The sequence below is a fragment of the Plectropomus leopardus genome, chromosome 22 (assembly GCF_026936395.1).
Source record: "Plectropomus leopardus strain MGB_pleo_1.0 chromosome 22, ASM2693639v1, whole genome shotgun sequence".
Classification (NCBI taxonomy): Eukaryota; Metazoa; Chordata; class Actinopteri; order Perciformes; family Serranidae; genus Plectropomus; species Plectropomus leopardus.
In genome coordinates this window covers 12972878-12997000 of record NC_142197.1, presented here as the reverse complement: position 1 = coordinate 12997000, position 24123 = coordinate 12972878, and the positions used below count along the sequence as shown (strand labels likewise).

General features: G+C 39.3%; 1 protein-coding gene and 2 non-coding genes across 10 annotated transcripts in view; 1 reads left to right on the top strand and 2 right to left on the bottom strand.

Annotated features, from left to right (window-relative positions):
• Positions 1-24123, bottom strand: part of LOC121961587 (ELKS/Rab6-interacting/CAST family member 1-like) — a 156600-nt gene that overhangs the window by 9804 nt on the left and 122673 nt on the right. For 5 of the 8 annotated variants that reach the window (XM_088072970.1, XM_088072968.1, XM_042511644.2 and 2 more), the window contains 2 exons: positions 22263-22370; positions 11687-11872 (listed from right to left, as the gene is read on the bottom strand). In XM_088072970.1, the coding sequence (XP_087929096.1) occupies positions 11687-11872; positions 22263-22370 (294 nt within the window). Of the gene's footprint in view, positions 1-11686; positions 11873-21829; positions 21908-22262; positions 22371-24123 lie in introns of those variants that run through there. The other 3 variants (XR_015775584.1, XR_015775585.1, XR_015775586.1) reach the window with 1 other exon arrangement.
• Positions 12923-13035, top strand: trnal-caa (transfer RNA leucine (anticodon CAA)). Its single transcript has 2 exons — positions 12923-12960; positions 12990-13035. It is a non-coding gene; the product is annotated as a tRNA-Leu (tRNA).
• On the bottom strand, positions 19995-20067 carry trnak-cuu (transfer RNA lysine (anticodon CUU)). The gene has a single exon. It is a non-coding gene; the product is annotated as a tRNA-Lys (tRNA).

Here is a 24123-nt window from a genome sequence, read left to right as displayed (position 1 = left end):
GAAATCGGTCAATAATTATAAACTTTGGCAATTAAGATTATATTTTCCTTTACATTAGCATGTAGCTACATGTAGCACTGTATGTAATGTAACAGATAACCATATAAATATGTCAGGAGCTGACGACAGCTTGTTGAGAAGGTAGGAAAAAAATGTCACCAGAAGTTCACTCACAGGAATTACAATTATTTGAAACTTTGGCCACGTTTTAATGAGTGTTCAACATTGTAACATGGCACAGAAAATTTAGGCCCCATATAAGGTTGTATGAGAAAATAAAAGAAAATGCAGTTTACAGACACATAAATATCAAGAGTAGTTTGACTTAATCTAAACCAAGCTGCAAAGCCTGTGGCCAATGATAAAATTTGGGAGCATAACTGAAGGAAAGAAAGGTATAGAAGGTAATGATCAACCTGTTCAAACCAAAATAGAATTTCCCTCTAATTGTTGATTTATTTGGCCAAAAACAATGGCCAGGAAAAACAGAAATAGTACAATGTATACAGTTGAAATTGTATTGCCATCCCATAAAACAACCAGCACATACGTTCTTTTCTTGTGTGCTGAGCTGAACTGCCAACCAGAAGATTTGACTCACTCGCTCTGCTGTTGATTTAACATGCTGAATTGGCAGAAAAAAAGCAGGCAAGGGTCAACAGTGTGGCACACACCAAAAAAACTTGGGCAAGAAATGCTCACCAACAGCCGCACGATGATCGACAGGGGCCTCGGATTTGCTCATTTATGATGACCCGCACATAACACGAGCCAAACTGCAAAGCCACCTGCTTGTATATCATTTTAATAACATTTTTAAATGAATAAAAAGACAGAATGCAAACTGGTGAGGAAAATTGTTTTTTGCATAATAAAGCAACTATACAGCCCATCAATAATTAATGTTATTGTGGTTGAGGGAGCCGCAGTCTGCGCCATGATCGTTAAAAAATACATCTTCGAATACATTAATATGGATAAATAAAATAAAATGTCTGGAACAAAAAAACAAGAAAAAACGACTACAATACATCCTCAGTTAACACAAGCAGCTTCTTTTACAACATTTTCTTTGAATTTCTTCTGCATAAAATTTCCATCCTATTCTCTTTGTCTGTTTTCTCCTCCTGCCCTTCACAAAGCCTCAACTACCAACACAACTTCAACCACTTATTTCATGTGCAATTCTGAATATTTGGCTACAAACCCCAGTGCATGCATCACAATGACTTTACAGCTGTCCGGGAGAGGGAACTTGACCTTGTCAAAGGAAACGTTTGCAGCAGTAATGCAGGAGACATACATGAAGCTGCCATTGCAAACTAAAATTTAACAGCTTTAGATAGAGACGAGAAGAGTGTGAGAGTGGAAAGCTTGTTTCCGTGTGTTCATTTAAGTCTGTGGCCTTCACCTGTCACCATCACCAGCTTGTCTTTCCATTACAGACAACAGTGGACGAAGAGACAGAGAGGTAGAGGATGGAAAAGAAAAGGCAGTGATTGAAGTGGGAGTTATATGAGCGTGACAGAGAACAGATTGATCCAGAGTGAGTGACAACAGCAAAGGAAAGATGGAGAAAAATAGAAAGATTTGAAAGAAAAGAGAAAAGGGAGTGAGGAGGGAAATCAAGAGGAGGGGGAGGACAGTGTGATAACTAGAGACAGAGGGACAGATCAAGGGAGACGGACGACAAATGCATGTAAAAAGAGGTCGTCTGGTGAAGCCATTAAGACTGGATTCAATAAATCTGCATAAAAACCCAGCAGTTAGTCTGTAATGACCAGGCCTGTGTGTGTGTGTGTGTGTGTGTGTGTGTGTGTGTGTGTGTGTCTGTGAAATGGGCACTGAGGGTCGCACATGTGTGTGGGTGCGTCTGACTGTCTCTCCTTTTGTCTATGTGTGTCTGAGTGTGTGTTTGCAGTGTGTGTGTGTGTGTGTGTCTAATGGTTGTCGAGGACCTCTGCATCATATTTAGAGAGAAAACAATCATCCTTGGAGCAGGAAGCAGAGCTGCCTAATGAAAGCCAAGAGAGACCCCAGACCACAACGCAGCACAAATGGATGGGTCTGACTCTCTGCTCGAGACAAACCTCTCCTCCTCCTCCTCCGCCCTCTGTCTCCCCTCCACTCCATCCACTCTTAACAATTTCTTTTGCACACATAGACACTTTTCCTTTGCATCGTGGTGGCTCCTCGAATATGATTCAACGCACTGGTACTTGCGTATCGTGCTGTGAATGGCTCAGGCTGATCACATCCAGGACATGACCAAACTGTACACCTCTGCCCGTCCTCTTTCTCGCAATGAAGGAGACCCAGCTACCGCTTTACAAAGTCACGGCCGTTTGTTGTCCTTGTTTCACAGTGGTTGGACCAGCTCCCAAGTGACACCAGGACAGCAGAAATATCACACACCTTCAGCTACAGCCTGACAAATCATTGTGTCAGGCTGGACCCATTAAAAACAAAAAATACTTCATAAACCAACCTTTTCCTCTATCTCCTGTTGTCTCTAAATCTAACACTGGAAGTAGATCCTTATATTTGCTGATTGTACGATTTTTGCACTATTTGGGTTTCGCCAACATGCACTTACTGTATGTCGCTTTGGATGAAAGCATTACCTTTATAAATGTAATTTAATATGTTGGGTGAAAGAGTACTGGTTTTTTAAGGTTTCTGAGGCCAAATCCAAATGAAGTCACAGGTCAAATGTCTTCTCGAGTAAATTGCAAATTAAAGCATTGAGCATTATCCCTGTAAAGCTATATAAGAAATGATTTTTTATTCTAGCAGAGTCTAGAGTTTAGAAAGTCCTTTCAGTGCAGAGGCCTTATCATAAAATTATTCAAGCTGTGTGGCCATGCAAGGCTTGCCTGGCACCATCTACATATTTTTTATTTGTTAGTGGATTTTATCAAAGTCTGACCAGGATATTTTTTCATCCAAGTCTCAAGTCAAGTATCCATTCAAAGCAGTCAAGTCTAAGTCAAGCCATAACTTTTTATGAATCAAGTCTGAGTCAAGTCCAAGTATAAAATCCAAAGCCAACCTATTCATGCACAAATTAAAAAAATGGGGGGAAAATATCAAAGAATTTCACACTAAAACAATCATTTATACCTCTCTTCACTTCTTATAATTTACATCAGTTTACATAAACATCTCTCTCACTGTATCTCTTTCCTTTGTTTAAATAAACTCTCTGCTCCTTCATTTCAAGATTTGAAAAACTTCATTTTCAATCATATGGTGACAGAAAATTGCCTTCAGTTAGGGGCTTGAACAACATGAAAGAAAAAAAAAGCGTTCATACCTATGAGACTCACAAAAATATAAAACTGCACAAAAGTTCCATAGCTCAATAAAAACATGTGCAAAGCTACATTAAAAAAGTAGAGACTATTTCGCCTTGTTTCAAAAATATATCGCACTGCGAATGAAAGAGTTCTTGTAAGTTCTCCTTTTGGCCAGAGGAACTCTGAAACGTTTGGCTGAAGGGAGTAGCTGAAACATGTGGTGAAGGGGTGCGAAGTGATGCAATCTGCTTTTCTTTTTACCGCCCGGCTGTAAAGTTCTTATTGTCTTATTTATGTCTTGTCCTGGTTTCAGCCACCACACCAGAGGAAAATGTTGGCATTGAATATTTCTGCAAACCACAAATATGTTACATACATATCATATCAGCGTGTATTGTATCGCGCATGCTAAGCTTCCGACAACTATTTGAAACCAACAACCTTGTTGCTTCTTTAGAGAGTCGGCGCTGTTTTTCCTGCAGCTTTTTATTAAACAGTGTAGTTTTGTGGGGACTTGTCTGTTTCTTTCTGCTAAGGATAGTGCCATTAAAAGCAGGTATTTTAAGCTAAAACGTGATCTTCTCCTTAACATAAAAAAGGGTTTCCTGTGCTTAAACTTAACCACACATTACAAATCTACCACATAACAATGTGCAAATTTAAGGTATCAAAGGTGTGCAGAAGTGTACGTTTATCCTGGCGATTCGGTTTCAGATTTATAGAAACACATTTTTTTTACACAGATTTCAAATCGATTTATGTTTGCAGCTTACATGTGAACTACTCTGAGGCAGAAGGGCAGAACCATCAGACAGACAAGCAAAGAGAGAGACATACACTGTCACAGCAGTCGCAACTCCAGTGTTTTTATCATTGGGAAACCTTCTGTCACCCACACCTACACATACTGACAATCAAAATAATAACTTTTGTTCTTTATTATCACTGGGGATGTTCCACACACATTCAGCCTATCAATATGACTGTAATACTGTAGTCGCCCTCTGCATTATCAACTATAATGTTTTAATTACAGCTCCACCCCTTCCTGTTTTTGTATCTCCTGTCAATCAAAACTCACCCAATCAGTGACCTTGAAGCCAGGAGGCTCGTCACACAGACACATTAACGCACACACAGTCCCTTAGTCGTCTGCCAGTCTGTGAAGAGGGCATGACTCAGCTATAGGGCATCAGGCTGCAGAGCTGAAACAACATTGATTGCCTGCATTTGAAACCCAAAAGGTTGTATTTTATATGTAAGGCAAGACAAGCTTTATGTATTTAACTCTGCAGATGTTTTTGAAGATTTTAACTATGTTATTATGCCAAATGTTAAGTTAGATTTCCCTTTGTCAATAACCAGAATCCAACTTTGACCACATACATAAACATGATTGTTTCGTGCTCTGATTTTCTCCTCTTGAGAAATTCAATGATCGCTTTAAGATCTGTTTTTTAATCACATTTTGATCAGCAAGGACTCACAGAGCAGAGATTAAAGCCACCAGGGCTGCAGCAGCATATTTGTTTTGTTTTCCAACATTGGAAGTTTGTTACAAAGTCATTCGATTCATTTCAGTTGACTAAACAGCTGCCAGCCCCTGAAAACCTGTCAGATACACTGTTTAGCTTTAAAAAACGTATGTTCAGCAAGCCAAAGAAAAAATGCGTATTCCCCTCTTGTATTTGGAGATTATACTGCAACAACAATGACTTTAAAGTCTGTAATTGTGTGGCATTTTCCATCATTACAATCTTGTAGAGTTGTAAATATGCGGACTCAGTTTTTACTGAGGTTTCTCCAGCTTGAGTTGGCTCAGAAACACAGAAAATCACTCACTGGGAGCTGTTTTTTGCTTTAGCAGATAGAGGGTCATGGGCTGACAATTCATGCTGGAATCATAAGAGCAGCGATAAAATGTCAGAATGAGCCAATAACACTTAATATGATTTTTACAATACCAAACGCATGCAAACATATGCACACAAACTGACATAGACTCACAGTGGAACATGAATTTTTGAACATTTATGTCTATGAACATAAGCAGTATAAAAATGGTACTGATAACGTTTGATTTAAAGATATGCACATGCATACAAACAGGCCATTTTTTATACCTTTATACAGCGCGCCAGGGAGGGAGGGGGCGAGAGAGAGAGAGACTTCCTGTGTGTGTGTGTGTGTGTGTGTGTGTGTGTGTGTGTGCGTGCGCGTGTGTGTGTGTTTGTGCGTCTGAATGTTGAATACGATGCCAGTTCTCTTCAGTGCTCATTAGAGACGTCATTGAGCCATAAAGGTTATTATTATGAGTATGGCACAGAAAACAGCTCTTTTAGTAAAACCTCACTTTTGGAATCAGTGTTGCTTTTGTAGTTCAGCCGAGGTTAAAGACAGACATGGAAACAAATACACAGGAACAGTCGACCGACAAAATATCTTCAGCGAATCCATCATCTGAAAGCTTACCTTCCGCTAACAGCTCCCTGCCGAGCTTTAATACTTTAGTCTTGGTCGAAAGCATGCCATGTAAAATGTGCTGGATTTAATATTCGTCTAGTTCCTTCACTGAGGTCAGTCCAAGCAAATGTCAGCAAGAAGATACACAGGAAACGAATCAGACATTCAAATGTCGAATGCTTTGGCAGCTCAGAAAAGCCTAAATGCGGTAAAAAGAGACACAATGTCAGTTGGTCAGTTTTGGTTCTGCAGAACAATCAATCAGCTGGTTCACGATTCTGACACATGCACATTTTATTTTCTTTGCAGTTCCAGTTTTAAACCTCTTCCCAACATACGGCAAAGGAGCGAACTCTGGCGGATGGAGCTCAAAAGAGTTTCCAGATACGCATTAAATATAACAACACTCATGGAGTCTATTGAGCCGAAACAACGGCTCGCTCTTCCTCTCACAATAGGTTGGAGGTGCACAAAACTATGCAAAAAAAGAGCCAGGGCGAGTGCTTTCACTGCTGACCGTCTTGGCCAAGTCTCCCTTGAAAAAGAGATTCTTAATCTCAATGGGATCAACCTGGTTAAATAAATACACTAAAAATAAATAAATTAATTACATACAGCATACAACATCTTTCTGTCCTTAGACCCCCCCCCCAAAAAAAACCCGGGGAAAACCTCAGAAAGTCACTTCTCGTGAATACGTAACATTATCAGTCACGTGACCATATAAAAAAGAGTGTCTGTGTCTTAATATGGTTTTGTTCTTGTGAAAGGGAACCTAACTTGCAAGCTGTTGTCCACTCGCTTAAACCACAAAGAGAAGTGTAATATTAGCTGAGTAATCACATCTTTATGCTGTGTAACCACTTTAGATTAGCCTGAATGTATTGGCTGTTCCTTAATGATTAATGTACGGAAATTTTTGTGAGGTTTAGGAATTTTTATGCGTTGATTTCAAATCCTCATTTTGGGGTTCTTTTTACGTCATAAGTATAAACAGCAAACCTTTGTTCGCAAGAACTGTCTGCTGTTCTTGAGTGTACGTGTCAGACTTCTCTCAATGCCGGCACGATTAAATAAAGACACATATTTATTGGCATATCAATATTGCCTCTGATTATTTTCTCTTGTCACCGAATTCTCCTCACACAAGTGGAAAGTTTTCCACAACAGTAAAACTAAATTTCACAATATAAGGCCACCAAGGCGGGTTTAGGTGTATCTGCAAGTTTTTTATCGTATGGACATTTTGTCCACACGGAACCAGTGTTTTGGGAGCTCAAATGCGCTAACTTCTGAAACCGGGTCCCAGAGTGAACAAATCTGAAGACGCCACTCTTGAGTTTCCGTGTTTACAACCCATATCAATGGAGGATTACAGTCAACATTCTCCTGCAGTTTGGTCGTCTTGTAGTCAAGTGTGACCCGAAGCTTGATTTGTATTCTCTGCGATCTTCTTCGTGTGTTTGTTTACATCGCACAAGTTTTATGCGCTTGCTCCATGTCTTATTCTCTGTTTTTGGTGTATTTCTGTGGGAGCGTTACAGCGCCACTTACAGGTCTGGCATATATACAACTAGGGTTTTTTTCTTGAGACGATTCCGTGTTTAAGGAAAACTTTTTTAAAAAGAAAAAGAAATAGATCGGTTCCGCCTCCGTGTGGACATGGCCTAAGTGACAACTTTGATTTGCACGTGCAAGAAAAGTCATCAACAGTCATGAGGATTCATCCTCTATGGACCAGAAGCCAGATCAAATGTCTGTATCACAATCCATCTAAAAGCTGCTGAGATATTTCAGTCTGCACCAAAGCGGTGAATCAACTCACACTGCCATCCTTAGAGCCACACCACTACAAACATCCCCTCAGGTAAAAGCTCTGCTGTTGCTTCACTGCAAGTCTCCTTTAACTCTCTAATCTCAATAACTACAGAAATGAAAATGTTTCAGAAGATTGAAGAGGGTTGAAAAAATTACTAAACTGGAAGATCCATGCAATAAACATCCAACACTGCATCTAAACCCAGATCATCGCATTTAAATGTAACAAACATTAACAAAAATTGAGGATGGCTTTAACAAAATGTTTCATTGTTCAATAAAAGGCTCTTGATTCACTTCACATGATGGATCAAAACATCCATTTTGTTCAAAATCTGCTGACTGATGCTGCGCTGTGGTTGGCATGCTGAGATGATATCTTCTATTTTTGCCACAACAACAACTGAGTGTTTTTGTTTATTTCATTGTATTGTGAAGCAAATCTTTTGTTCAGTTACATTCTCTGTTAAGAAAATCCCCAATTTCATTTTTAAAACAAACTATGGGGAACTTTTTACTGTTGATGTCTTCACATAGATTGGATCCTTAAAAATGCCCTCCATAGATACATTTTGGGATGTTTTATAGGAAATTTTGTTTCTCTAATAATAAGTTTTTTTTGTACTGTCAAACTTATCTACAGGGCAGTTAAACTTATCAGCACAGACAGCAGGGAACTCAGTAAAGACCTGAATTTAAGCTAAGGCTCCTTAAGGGTTTCTAGCCCTTGATGCAACCAGTTATCTGTACTGGGAGGTGCCCAGCTGATTAACTCTGAAGACCAGCTTGTTCTCACCCACCACCCTTTCCTCTAACAGGATTCTTTATTAGCTCTCGCTCCAGTTTAACCCTTAAGAACCTGGATCGACATCAGTTTTGTTGTGCTGCGTTCATAAGCATTTAAACCTCTGAATTCTGAGAAAATTGGCTTGATTTCTTATGAAAACGTGGGAAAAAGGCAATGAGCAACATGGCAAAAAATGTTTGGAAAATGCAAAAAAAAAAAAAAAGTAAAAGGTGGCAAGAAAATTATTTAAAATTTAGCTATGGGGAAATTAAAAAAAAAGGAAAAATGTCCAGAAAAATATATTTATAATTCTTTTATAATTCTTTTTTAAACTTATTTTCATTTTTTTTCTTTATTTTCTTTTATTTCTTTTACTAATCTCTTTCTAATTTTAGGGCCTTTTCTTGTTAATATGCCTTCTTTCTATGTTTATGAAAGAAATCAAGCCAATCTGCTCAGGTTGTAAGGGGTTAAGAGAACAGAGGACATGTTACTGTCTACACTACATGAGCCTCCAGTGGTCATTCATGATTGTTGTCATGTTAACGCATGTGTGGGCATAAAATATGTGGGTTTCCATGTGTCTGTGTTTGTGTGTCTGTCCGTGTGTGTTTTACATGCTATTTTAGTATGATCCTAATGGCTTTACAGAGTGCCACGCATTTTAACAGAGCCAAGGAGAAGCTTGTAAAACACACACACACTAACCACAAGACAGAGAGGACAGGCTGGCACACAGGAACATGGCAGTGTGGAGGGAGTCTGTGTGTGTGTGTTAGGAGGGTCAGCCAGGGTGATGGCGACACATGATGAAGGAAAACGAGAAATGCGGCCCCGAATGAAAGACAAGCAGTGTGTGTCTGCGATTGTGTGTAGGCAGGGTCGGGGTCTAGGGCAGACACATGGCGCCGAGTGGCACTGCCTGGGTACGGGCGGGTTTGGACAGAGAGAGGCAGAAAGATTCAAACTCTGATGTTGTTAGGGGAAAAATATCACCAAAAACAGAGAGAAAAAAGGTCCAGTAAAAAAACTCACTCGCTTACACCTCCACTGACATGCAGCAGAGTAAAAGGTTTATGCTGATGGAGGCACTTTAGAGGAAAAATACGGGAAAGAGGAATGGTCTTCCTTTGGGGAAAAAGGCCTGAAGAAAGAAAGAAGTTGAGAGGGTGATGGTAGAAATGGAAGAAAATGTGATGAAGAGGATGAAAGAACGCAACGAAAGAAAAGAGTTTTCACCCAAAAGGCAAAACCTCAGAATAAAAGAAGCATCCTTGCTGCTCTGCTGGCATTTTAATGAAATACCTTTTTTCCCCACCCAACTTTGACCAAACAATTCAACGAGTCCTCTTAAAATACAATAAACCTGTTAACCGTTGGGTGAAATGATCATTCCTGTCACTATGTGTGTGACCGGCGCAGCAGCACAATCACAGACACTGAAATGACATTTGTCCTCTGCAAAAAAATGAATAAATAAGGAATATCCGAATGTCTAAAGTGAAAACCGAATATATACCCAATTAACAAATACCCAAATAGCCAAATATTTGAGTCCAACCCTAACTGTTGCCGTAGGGCTTATACATTCTGTACAGTGCCAGAAACAGGATATGATAATGAAAAGAAAAACGAATGTGTGAAAACTGGGAGAAATACAGGAGAATCCTGGGAGGAAACCAGGAGAGGAGAATGTAAAACAGGAAAATTGGGAGGGTTGGCAAATATGCATATGAAGACACTATCAAGCTATGTCTTCCTTTAGGTATATATGTTTCAAATGCTTCATATCTAGCAATGCTAAGTGAACTTGAAGAAAAAGCAGATGCAATATTTCTGGGATTAACTATCTTACTTAAAAGCCTGCATCAAATGTGCAAAGGGCAACTTAACAATTCAAAACACTGCGGCACATCTTGACAATGTTTTGCAGTAAAGTTAAGTGTAAGTGATTTGTGGTAAATTGGTCAGAACGGTCCTTTAAGATCTTTTTTGCCTCAGTTGTAAATTTGGCTTGGATGTGGCCACGAGCACAGCTTGGTTTAAATTTTTTCAATATTTTTTAATGTTTTTATAAATATAAGGTAGAAATTAAATGCTGCGTGGTGGGTAGTTGGTCGTCTAGAAGCATTCAATCTTGTTAGATAAGCTTTCACAGCAGCCCACATGATTAGTTTTAATTTAGAGTAAGTTTTTCTTTTAAAAAATATGGAGCCTCTGAACCGCAGATTGCTCTCTGCATTTAGGCCGATGATGAAAAATACATGCAGTAATTGTCTGTCTGTGAAAGTCACCCATACCATTTCTCTGTGCCTTTAATGTACACAGTGATTAAATGTCAACTTAATTCAGCATTTTCAACGTTTATTTAAAGTGACACCGTGGCATGCTGTGCCATATCTGAAGCACTCATGCTAAACAGAGACATTTCCCAGCATTAAGACACACAATAGGGCTTTCATGAGGACTGTAGGAAACTAGTCTTGCTGTACCCCAACCACACACTCTGTCACACTGCTCAGTGAGTGTGTGTGTGTCTAGAGTTACCATTTTTCAATGTATACCACATGTAGGGACCATGTATCGCCTGATATGTTTTCAATATGGTGAAAAAGACAGAGAGAAAGAGACATGGGGAAGGCATAGACAGCCACAAAGTTTTTAGTATATTCAATATCTGAAACACAACTGGTTACGATGACAACGGGGCTACATTAGGCGAGCAAGCGGGCCAACTTTTCTTTAGCTTTCCCTGTAAGCCTCATCTCTCTGTATCCTCATTTTCCTTCTCTTCACTCTCCTCCCGCACACAGATGACAACTCTTTTGACAGTTAAATAAATAAATAAATATGCTCTTCTCTCCCCTCCTTGCTCCATACATGAACCAGCCCTCATCCTGCTGCCAAAAGCCCAAAGCCCAGTTTACTCCCTGTAAAATAAAACGTCTGAAACAGTATTTGTTCCACAGCCAGGAGCTTGTCGTCAGGTGACCCGCTGGAGTAAATCTTTTCAATAATGTCAAAGGCAGCGCCAAAAATCTGCCAGTGTGTGCCCGACTTTTACACACATATCCGCACAGCTACAGAACCCCACAAACACACACACACACACACACAGCGAGAACAATAACACACACGTCATCACATGACACATCAGGGGCTGATTTAAGGAAAAGATGAATTGGGAGTGCCAAAATGTCATCGCTTTACTCCATATTCACGCACGTGCGCACGTACACACACAGACTTATATTCACTTTGCATCTTTTTATGCTCATCTTTCAAAAGTACACACACACAATTACAGAAGTGCTCTCACCTGTTCCTGCGTCATGCTGTGCAGCTGTGTTTGCCAGGAGGCGGAGTCAGAGCGGTGATAGGCGGGGGGCGGGGCGAAGTCCTGCAGTATGATTGGGTCTCGCTCCTGACACAGTGAGGTCAGGTGACTGATGTACAGCTTCAGTTTACTGCGATTCTGATTGAGATCCAGGAGAGGAGAGAGAATCTGCAGGAGGAAGGCAGTGAGACGGGACAAAAATGATTATTGTTCACAAAAAAAAGTCAAAACTGCCCTTGATTACAGTTTGAAAGATTTTACAAGAAGAGAAACGCATACCAGAGTGTGACAGAGAGAGAAAGAGGTGGTGTGAGGATAGGGTATGCTGTTAGGTAATTTCATTTTAAGGTAATTGTTAATTATAATGAATGCACAAACTCTGTGCACTCTATTTAATGAAATAGAAGCTTTCAGCCACAGGCATGAAGATCAAACAGAATGAAAGAACACAGGTGCATTTATATAAACTCAACTAATTAACCCTAATGCAAAACACCTGCTTCTTTGTATGCTCTGTGATTGGCTGAAATCACTTGTTCACTGTTTCCTAAAAACTGTCCATAAATAATTTAGAGGGCAGGAAATAGAGATTTCAGACACTTATAAATCATCAGTTTGCATCAGGTGTAGGGCTGGCAATTATGTGTCCGTATGTGACATTCCAAATTGGATACTAATATAAAATAGCAGTAAATATGCATTATATAGGAAATGGGGAGTGATTTTAGATTTTAGACTATGTCTTCAAGAAACTCGTAAAGTCTGTTAGGCGGGACAGCAAACAAGTTAATGGAGACTAAGCATGAGAGCTGGGCTGATTCAAACATATAAGCTGAGGTGAGCTGAAGATAGACATGGAAGAGCAGCAATGGCAGACGACGGGATGTTGTAAAAAAAAAGTCACAAAAAGTACAAAAGAAAATGACGACTCTGGATCTTACTCTTATTAACCTGTTGACTGATGTGAAAGCTGCTTCTTTTTAACCTGACATGAACGTGTTTTGTACTAATGACTTTAAAGAGGCGTTCACTCATCAAATCACCTCCCCACAGATGTGTCGGACAAATCAGTGCACTGTGTTGCGGTGCTGAAAGCAGATAATGATATATAAAGTAACTTTATGGGTGTTGCATTTTTCAAGTCTCCTAAAAGTCTATAAATCTGTTTATGATTATCTTGTGAATTCCAGACTGAATTCAGGGCTTCAGGCTTCAGGTGTCAGGATGGCCGAGTGGTCTAAGGCGCCAGACTCAAGGATTGACTCCTTTCCTGAGTAAAAGGGAATTCTGGTCTCCAAATGGAGGCATGGGTTCAAATCCCACTCCTGACATGGATTTCACCTGCAGGTTTATTACTTTAGTTTTTGCGATACAGATACATCTTCTTTTGTTTCTGTGTGAAAACTTTTTCCTTGAATATGTACATGATGTCTACAAAATCATGAGAACATAGAAACCGGCCATATTAATGTAAAATACTGACTGTGTTACACAGGTGAGCTGAATGTCAACTAGCAGGCTGTGATAGCAACAAAAAAAAAATCATCAATATTTTGGGGGAGTTGATCCAGAAATCCAACTGGGTGAGGGTTCTTGGTCTATTAGAATTAATGCAGCCCTGAAAAGTTCCCAATTTTTCAGTCATATATAGCTCTGCTCCCTCAGTCGGTAGAGCATGGGACTCTTAATCTCAGGGTCAACAGTATTCCATGTACTGATGACTTTCAATAGTCCCGCCAGGATTTTGTGAAGCTGAAATTGCAACAACTGAGTTAAATTCCACTACTTTCTCTGTATTTTCTGACCTGGCATGTTAAACGATTTAATTTCTCTAGTGTGTATCGAGAATTGATTCGAAATCCAGCTTTGATAAAACTGAGTGAGGAACAAATCGGATTCCCACATTTAACAGCAACATTTGTTTCACTGTGGCCATGACTAATGTGTGCGTATCTGTCTGTGTGAGTGCTGGAATTAGGGCAGACGAGCGAAACAGTTACACACATTTGGGGGGTACGAGACAAGACCCCCCAGGAGACACATACACACTAAGATAAGACACACACACACACAGTTCTCCTCTGGGAATTGCAGGATTTAAGTGCAGAGGAAGCCTGTTGAAGGACTGTTAGTGTTTGTGTGTGTATGTGTGTGTTGGCAAAGTATATTCAATCCTAGTGGGGTCTGTCCACACCCCATGCTTATCATCAATCAACCAACACATTCACAATCACGAAAGAGTCCTGTCACTCTCTATCTGTGCTCCATCAGCCTGATTCTCTCTTTACCAATCACAGGAACCACAAATGTGCATGTGACGTTGTCTCAGGTTTTGCTTGACTTTTAGTCTTCATGCATTTAATTCAGACAGAATACAGAGTCATCTGATCACATACATTTTCACACTAACTGTGTAAAGTGGAGGCTTTCTAATCAGTATGAATGATGTTAATTTTTAAAACAATGAACAAATTTCTGATTCGTCTGCAATACATCTAGTAGAAACATCGCCCAAATTGACTGTGCAAGCAATGTTAAACTGCACGAAACCATAGCAACCATACTGAGGGTTCCTGCTATCCAAACTCACTGGTACCTAACAAAGCATGAAACTGACTAACAACAGATAATGACTTTTATGACCACTTTGTGATCTTTGGTGATCATTTAGCACAGAGGAAATAGCAACATAGGCCTATAACACTGTGAGAAATACATAAATATACTGTGTAAAAGAGTGGACTTAAACCATTGCCTAACTGGTTGCAACAAGAGTGAACTTCAGCACCTAAATCAGTTTGATTACACTGTTTTCTGTTGGGATGTCCGAACAGGCGTGAGCGAGGCAGTGCAGCGTTTTGAGCTGCATTTTTGTTTTATGCCCTGTTCCTGTTATATTCCTGTCTTTCATGTTGAAAGCGCTGATAGGAACGGTTTAATTTTTTATTTGAACATACATACGTATAGAAAAGATGAAATAGACAGAAAAAGAAAATTAAAAAGTCAAAACACTGTGCAGGAGAGGTTAAAAGACAAAAATTGCATATGGAGATACCTCCCCTATTACAAAACTGTAATCATTCATAAAGAAAAAAAAGATTTTGAAAAAAAGAATGCATGAATGATCAGAATTTCAAGACCAAGCAGCACAGCTGATAAAATTATGCAAATAACAAAAATTTGTATCTGTATTTACAAAGTGAAATGCATTAAAAATGAATCAATTACATGCAATGAGTCTTTACAAATTAGAGTCGTTTTAAAATGTTTTTTTTAAATAGCAATAATGTCGATATTTATGATGAGGTTGAGATGAGGAGTTGTCTATATGATACCACATCATTTCACGACAAAAACCTAAATAAGGTGGCAACTGGCTAAAGGCAGATCAGCAGGGAGCTGAATCCTTGTAACGACATACGTGCTTTTGGCTATGTTGTTTTTCTTTTCCAGTTAAAATCACGAAACAAAATGTGTGTTTTCTGTTTAACAAATACAAACATACGAATAAATTAAAAACTCATCTTTTCAGTGGTTACCTCTCTGGTCTAACGCCTCTAAGCGCACAGCTGAGTGGTTTGTTTACATGAGTTCCATATTTAATGGATTCAGTGTGGAAAGAGAGTGTTTAATGTAATGCACCTGATATGGTGCAATAGTCTGGCGCTTGCTTGCTGTTAGGACACTGTGTTAGATGGAAGTTAAGACCTTTACAAAGTCTGTCTGTTTAAAAAATGTCATATATTGTTGCTTACATTCTGTATTTAATGCACCAAATAAAGTGACTGATTCGGTTTCATTGCTTGCATGTTGTATTCACAGTGACTGAAGTGATAAACAAAGAACAAACAAAGAGATGTGCACCTATCACAGACACGCGGCTCTAACATGTTTCCTGAGCCTGAAAGCCAACCTCGGCTGTCAAAGATAGTGAAAAAAACATTGATAATGTCTGAATATAGCAGAAAAAATAAAACTCTACATATATATCCAACATTCATTATTCAGTAAATTCATGTGTTTGAGCATCCTGGCAAACAAATGAAAGAACTAGATGTGGGTGGTTTTTGTGAAGGAAGGAAATCTTATTGAACGCTCTTCTCAGACTGCATCGCCGCAACAATGAAAGCTGACAGTAAATCAAAGGAACTGTCACTTCTGATTCTGAGTCCTTATTTACTGCAAACAGAACACACACACACACACACACACACACACACAAACTACGAGTTTTTCCAGACCATCTTCATATGTGTGCTTATGAGTCGCTGAACCACCTTCCTGACTCACAACTTCACACACAAACACACACACGAACACTGTGCTGTATATATGGACTATTATATACACTGTGTGTGAGTACTGATATCCCTACGGTGCATGCGGAGACACATTGCGACACAGAAAAACACACATTAATGCAGGGTCGTTATCAAAGTTGTAAATAGTGTTAGTTACAGTATTTTCCAGTGAGGACCTGCCAGCAGGTTACAGTCCATTACGAAATACATTACTGAACATTTCCCTCCGGAGGAGAGAGACGGAAAGAGAAGCAAAGAGAAAATGATGGAGTTAAAGGCTGCAGGGATCCTTCTGCATTTCAAAGCACCTCTGTTGCTGTATGTTATGATGTATGCTGACAGCGGCAATGCAACATGGACGTTATCGCACAGAGAGAGTTGTGTAATGTACAAATATGTGAACATGTCTCTTAAAATCTGGCCGCAGTGCTTTAAAAACATACTCAACATATGTGCAACAGCTGTTCTCTCACACTTTCTAATCCGGACTATTCTGTCAGAAAGCCTTAAATAAATGACTGTCCACACTTTCCAGACCTGCAGCAGAGCTCTGCGGATCAAATGCAAGACAAATGAGAAACAGACAGAAAGAATGGAAGGAATGATGGTGATATAAGGAAGACATTTAGAGAGAAATCACCAGTGTTTTCTTTTCCTTTTACAAGAAATATGTAATGACTAACAGAAACAAATATCTAAAAATAAGCCTGAATGTATCCCAGTAATAACAGTGTGAAATACGAACAAAACACTAACTTCGAAAGGTCTTTGCAGGACTTCTGAGTCTTTGAGTTTTCTGATTTTATAAGGGTGTACAGTACATATGAGCCTACATGTTTTTATTGTATTACACAACCCGCAATGGTCAACGTATACAGAGTGTGTGTGTGTGTGTGTGTGTGTGTGTGTGTGTGTGTGTTTAATGAATCCACAGTGTTTTCCAATGTCTCACTGTACTGTGAAACAATCCCGGAGGAGACATAATTTTATACGGCACTGTGTGTGTCAGAGTGTGTGCATGTTTGTGTCTCTTTATTAGCCTCCCATGCCTGCCTACCAGACTCACTGTGCTATGAAACAACTCCAAAGAGAGACATTCAGCTAGCCTCACTCACTGGCCACATTTTTAAAAACCTTCTATGGCCACATTATACAATGAAATCAAGATTTTGTCTTCCTCCACACACCCCTCTAAAACACACCACATAAACACACGCGCAAAAATACATCTGTTTGACCAGGAGCAGCACCTATAGAGGAGGTAGGATTTCTCTTTGACAGTGCTGGAATCATGGCTGCTGATGTGACACGACTAGCAAACACTTTGTGTTTCTCGCAAGGAAAAACAATTCATTTCCAAACGCTACACGACAGTGAAGCGATCAGTCTGTAGTTGTGGGCAGAATTGTTCTCAGCTGAAATAATTAGTCGAATAATCGATGGACACAGTATTAAACTGAAACTGTTTTGATAAACATAAACAGTGAGTTATTTTTCAAGCCAAACATTTGCTAGTTCTACCATAGCCTGTATATGTAATGTAGCCATTACTTTACACATTGGTTTGCAGTTTTGAAGTCTTATGTTTGGCATTTCGGCTGTTGCCATAGTTTTTTTGTGGTGCCAAAAGTGGCCATATTTGGATGAGAGAGGGTGGAGCTGTGGAGGAGCAAGAGCTGGATCTGGAGCGAGAGCTGGGTCTGACTAAGATCCTTTAGTGACGGTCTCCAAAGACCGTCACTAAAACAGCCACGTCCTTAATTATGTGTAACTTTAAGCCTTATTAAGATTTAAACAGGTGAGTTATTAACCCCCCCCCTACATTCATCACCAAGGTTAAATAAATATAAAAGAGTGTATCTGAAAGAGTTCTCCACCAGTTTAGCATTACACTCCTATCAATCTCTGGACCGACTGGCTATCATCCAATGATGATAAAGCCTCTGGGAACAACAGCCAATATTTTGGAAGATCCGGAGTAGCCAGCGGATATCCAGGCCAAGACTTTCTCTTCTGTGCGCCTTGCACTGTTTATAGTTCATTTAGCATCTTGAGACTGCTCCAGATAATATTTCTGTTAATCTCTATAAACAGATATTGGCATATAAAAGTTACTAAAGGAGAAAAAAGCTAAAAATAAAAAAAAATGTTGTCAGACAATATGCATATTGAATGTTTACCTGCATGCAACCAAAGCCAGCTCAAACCTAATTAATCACATCTGTCTTTGACAGTGTGGTCAAAGATTCAGGTGTGTCACAACCTACAGAAGTCTGGTAAGCTCAATTCTTTCCCACTCCATATCCTCACATTTTTTTCATTTTCTCAGACCCTACTGACACTGACCTAAGTGATCACTTAAAGCTGATTCATTAACTTTCTTCTCGCTCTCTTTTTTTTTTTTTTACATTTTACATTCACCTCAGTGTTGTGGTGTTAGCAATTTGGATGTAGTTTAACCAACATAACAAGTAATTATTCTTTTTTTCTTTATTCACACAAGAGAGACTGCTCCTCCAGTTTTATGATTTTATTCTATCAAGTGAGTTATAAATAACTAATTTCACTAATAATTCAACCAATCAGCAGTACTGTCCTGCAAAAATTAAACATTTTTGTCACCTGTATGGTGAACTTTCATACAGATCTTGGTTGATATGAGAACTTGAAGTGAGAACTTACTTCAAAAAGTAATTGTGAAATACTGAAAAACCTGATAAACCAAAACACTGAACGTCCACACCTCTTCCCTGTCTTTTCTCACTGATGCATCTAATACCACTGAAGACCATTAAAATCTCCTCAATGATGCTTGACGTGTGTTAAGAGTGCTCTCCTGTGTTTCACTTGTTTCTGAAGCATTTCATTCTCCAACTGTACTACAGAATTCCCTTATTGGAAGAGACACAATCACTCACTGTTCTGATGTAATGCTCTATGGCGAATTACCCGCCTTGCTGACACACCAAGAAGAAGTGTGACTGTACTGTGCATGTGTGTGTGAAACTGCTCATGAAGACAGGACGAAAAAGAGACTGGCTGGCCTGCCTCTCTCAGCAGGGAGGTGCTACCACTAATTAATAACTAGGGTCAAACTTAGATCCGCTGGTGAACCTTTTGGGCTTTTAGCATCCCGATGGGAAATCCCACTGGAGGAACTGAGCTGCCCTAAAATCAGCATGTGCTGCTCATATGTGGTGTTACCTCGACTGTCCTGTCACTGAATCAAACCCTTTTAATAATGCCAGACAGAATGTAGATCGTTTATAGTGTTTCAAAACTTCAAAACAAATTAAATGTGATAACCCTTTGAAACCTAAAAAAAATAGCTTGATTTCTTTAAAAACATTGGAAGAGGAAGAACTTCGAAAGGAATGACCCAAAAATTAGCAAGAAACTAGTTAAAACTGAAATTGCATGAAAATTAGTATATAGAAAAAGATAAAAGAAAGCAAACAAGGAAATCACCTGGAAAAGTACTTGTAATAATTCTATAACATAAACCTAAATATGTAATTATGATAATAAAACATATTGTGCCTACCTATTTTTTTCCCCCTAGACATTTTCCCATAGTTTTTGAAAAATTTCTTGCAATTTGTGGAATTTTTTTTACCAAGTTCCTCAGTGCCTTTTTACAATGTTTTTGAAAGATATCAAACCAATTTGCTCAAGATTCATAGGTTTAAATACTTGTTACAGGTTTTATCAAGCAGCACAAGAACAGTGATGTTGCTCCAGGGTTAATATCAATTTGATAGCAGTGTGTTTTTTGTTCCGCATTCTCCCAACAAACACAGATGTCCTTGGGTTTTGTCACAGCAGAAGCTGCATTGACCGCAGAGTACAGTGCATCTGTGTCCATCCATCACAAGTCCAACATATCTGAGGGGACGTAAGTGGACACCTCCCTGCAAAGTCTGTAACACTCTCACTGCAGAGACTGCAAACTCATCTCAGATGTCCAAGTCCAAAGTCCAAAAGTCTACCGCCCAACGTGGGGCTCGAACCCACGACCCTGAGATTAAGAGTCTCATGCTCTACCGACTGAGCTAGCCGGGCTACATTTGAATAAAAAACTGGTCAAATTTCAGCCCTGCAAGAGGTCTCATGGCCTGAGAACACTGAAGGGTCTGTTTTCTGTTACCACTTTCCTCAAACACCACCAAAAGCTTATAGAAAAAGAAGTCTACAGTGGGTTCATCTTCTCGTGAAATATTGTATATCCTCTGTATATGAACTTCTCAAACTGTATTTGTTGATGCTGGGTACCAGCCACCACCCAAAATGTTGTGGGTTTATGTGAAAGTGGACACTGCAGGGTTTTCTATTCCAGACAAAAGGGGATAGAAAACCCAAATATATCTGACAAAATATTTGACTGAAAGAAATTTCAGTCAAATATTAACTGTGTATGTTGAGCTTAACAGTTGATAGGAATGCTATATAAAAAGTGTCATTATCAAGACATGCAGCTTCATAATATTGTTTTCTCAAAAAAGGCAGCCTACTTTCGCTTATGTATTATTCTGCGTTGCTTACTGCCAGTTAAACGAATTTTGTCACTGACGCTTGTTTCTGCTGTATTTCGCTAGGATATGTTGTCTCAGAGGGAATATAAATTCACCCGACATTATGAGTTCAGAGATTTACATACATCTACTAATTTATTTTTCAGTCAAAAAATAGGAAAAAAAAACAGATAATGGAAACCACAGTGACATACTCTCTGTTTTCATCCACCACTAGCACAACAGGAACGTGGGCCCCGAGATCAATGTGAATCATTCAAAAAAAAAAAAAGTTGAAACATGAAGATTTGCATTATAAAAGCAAATGTGTTTTGTTTGTTTTGTCCTTAACAAAGACTTTATACCGTACTTTGTAAGATGGATTTCCAGCTGTGTGTTTTTTGTTTTCGCTTGACTTGAAGGTTGTCATGCATGTGCGATTAATGGCCTTCAGACCCTAAAAATACTGGCATCCCCACTGAGAATTAAAAAACAGCACAGGGGCAAGGTCAAAGAAAAAAATGTTACTTTCATCATTCCTAAAAAAAAAACAACAACAAAAAACCTTTTACAGTAAAATTTGGCAAAGCATTAAATCACACACTACATCCCACACATACAGTCAATTCACCTGAGACATTCTCATGTCATGAAGGAAGACGAAGCGTCCAAAAAGAAAAAGGAACAGTTGCATTGATTGATAAGAGGAGGCACATGATGAAAGAGAAATGTGGAAATGTGAGAAATGAGAGACATGAAGGCAAAATATGAATAAAAAACACAAATATCCAAAGAAATCATCAAAGGAATTAATGAAGATGGAAAAAAAACAATGATTGATACGCTAAAAAAATCACAAACACGAGCGGATTGAAAATAAAGATTGTGGAAGAAATGATGATCAGAAGAAGAAGAAGGTGAAGTGAAATCGAAGGACAAGATGAGATATCGAACAGATGAAGCACAATATTCAAGAGTTGATTCTGAAGGATTCCATCTAGGTAATGAATGGACATTATTTGGGTTTTTACGTCAGTGATTTAGTGAGCCAAGAAATGAGATAATGAGAAATGACTAATCCAAATTACCAACAGAGGAGGCAAATCTCAGTGAAAAGAAGACTCTAAAGAGTGAGCGTTAAAGAGAGAATGGAACAAATGAGCATGACAAAAATGAAATGTCAAAAGAGGTGAAATGATGAAATCACGACACCAGAACCAGATCACAAACTCACGGATGAAACTAAAGAAAGATGGAAGGCGAATGATGAGCACATCCAAGCGTTATCTGATCCAGACAAAGAAGACGCTCACCCTTCTGTACAAAATGGCGCACCGAGAGAGAGAAAGAAGGCATGTGGTTTGCTAGGCCCAAATGCCCTCCTCATCGTCCTATTGGTTAGTTTGGTCCAACCGCAGCGTGAGTTTGGAGAAAGCAGGAAGTTAGCTTAGTTTAGGAAAATTGTACAAAAACACAGCAAGCACGGAAACTTTGAAAAAACACGTTAGCTTCTGACAGTTGAAACCAACATATTTAATTAGTGAAATAGGTTTTTGTTACTGTTACTTGCTGTAAAGTCGGTCTATCAGTTGAACACAGACTTGTTAATGAAAAAAAGGATATTTAAAGATGTTAATTTAGAGCATGCTTTCATTCACATAAGAGTGATGATATGATTAGATGTGGGGGAGCGGGGACCATATTTTTCCCCAGGCGAAGGCTTACTGTCCTGGGCAGAGATCTTACCTGGTCTGGGGAGGGCTTGTGATTGTTGGGCTGCTCTGAGTTCGGAGAGGAGACCTTCAGGTGGTCGTCCTCATAGTTGTCGGCCATCAGTTTCATCCGATTCTGAGTCTACAGAGAGACACAGAGAGAGACGATTAGATTTCCTTGATATCTCACATGAAAGCAAAAAAAATGATTTTACATGTGATTCAGAGACAGCAGCAAACACGACACAAAAAAAAAACAAAGCTGTGTGTGTGTGTGTCAGTGTGTGTGTGTGTGTGTGTGTGTGTGTGTGTGTGTGTGTGTGATAAGAGGGTAACCCTAGCCTTGAATTCCTCCAGGAGTTAATTTGCACAGAGGAAGCAGAGAGGAGAGCTTTGGACGACTGCCATGAGCTTTTGCCTTCTCAAACACACACTCTGTGCATGTGTGTGTGTCTGTGTGTGCGCAGAGACAACGGGAAAGAGGATAGAAAGACAGAGATAGTTGAGAACAGACAGAAAGAAAAACAGTATTGGAAAGAGATCATTCCCATCTGTCCATATATGTTTCAGTTTTAAATGTTATGGTTAATTCTGCTTATATACAAAGAGTACATTAGAGATAACATGTAGTGCATATGGTAAACTGCACTTGCGCACGCACGCGCGCACACACACACACACACACACACACACACGTTGACATGCCACCTGTTGTGTAGCATGTTAACTGGTGCAGAAGAATAACAGGCCTGCTAACTTGCCACTTGGGGAGAGATCCATAAAGACTAAGACAAATATTAGACTGTACACACAAACACAAAGACTTGTAAATCACTTCATGTGCTGCTACACACATACACACACACACACACACACACACACACACACACACTGCTGTACTTCTATCTCTGTGAGTACCTTCATTGACATAATGCATCCATAGCCCCTTACCCTAACTATCACAACTAAATGACTAAACCAAACATTTAAAAAAGTATTTCCCCGATACACAGAAGGCCCTCACATAAAACTAGGCCGTCTTTGCAGTAGAAAGACACAAATACTTTCGAAATTGGTGCTACATGACGAGAGAAAACAGAGAAAAATGGTGCTTTTGCTCAAGAGTACCAGAATGCAGCACACCTTACCAGACGCATCGCTGGTGGGTGACGTGTGATGTGTTTCTGATAACATCTGAAGTGCGAAATATGGAACTCAGTAACAGAATCAATTTTTTCAGCCTCCGTTTTCACAGTGCAGGAAGCAGTGTGGCACCCACTTCCTGTTCACAATCTCTCACTATTATAGCAAAACCTGGCTTTATAATACATGTCTGAAAGCATTTTAGTAGAGAAATAGGCAAAGTAGTAACATAATTTTGATTTATATTCGATCATCACTGACTTATTTTAAGTTTCATCAGATTTTTTCCCTGTTTGAGAGACAGAGAGAGAGATGGGTGTGTCTCTCGATCAGCTGTATACTCTTTGTGTTCGCAGAGGCAGCGGCATGGGCAATATGAAAATGCAGAGGTGCAGCCTATAAATCCAGAGACAGCCCCAAGAGCCAGCAAAACATGTTGGCTCTGACAAACCTGAACCATGACGTAAATGACATCATTTGGCAGTGAAGCTGCAGTGATAAACAGATTTTAACGTATACCACGATACAAAAATTGACAATCATACCATGTACATTTGCTTGAAAAATATTTTGCAACTGGACAGAGAATCTCACCTAGTTATTTTCAAAAGTGAGAGTCTTTACACATATTTACATTAAAAAACTGGTTTTAAGTCTGCATTATAGTGATGAAACATTTGTTCAAACAAAAATGCTGTTTTCATTCCTTTAACCATCAAACTGGCCTTTGAAGAATTGTGGAGTGATCAAAA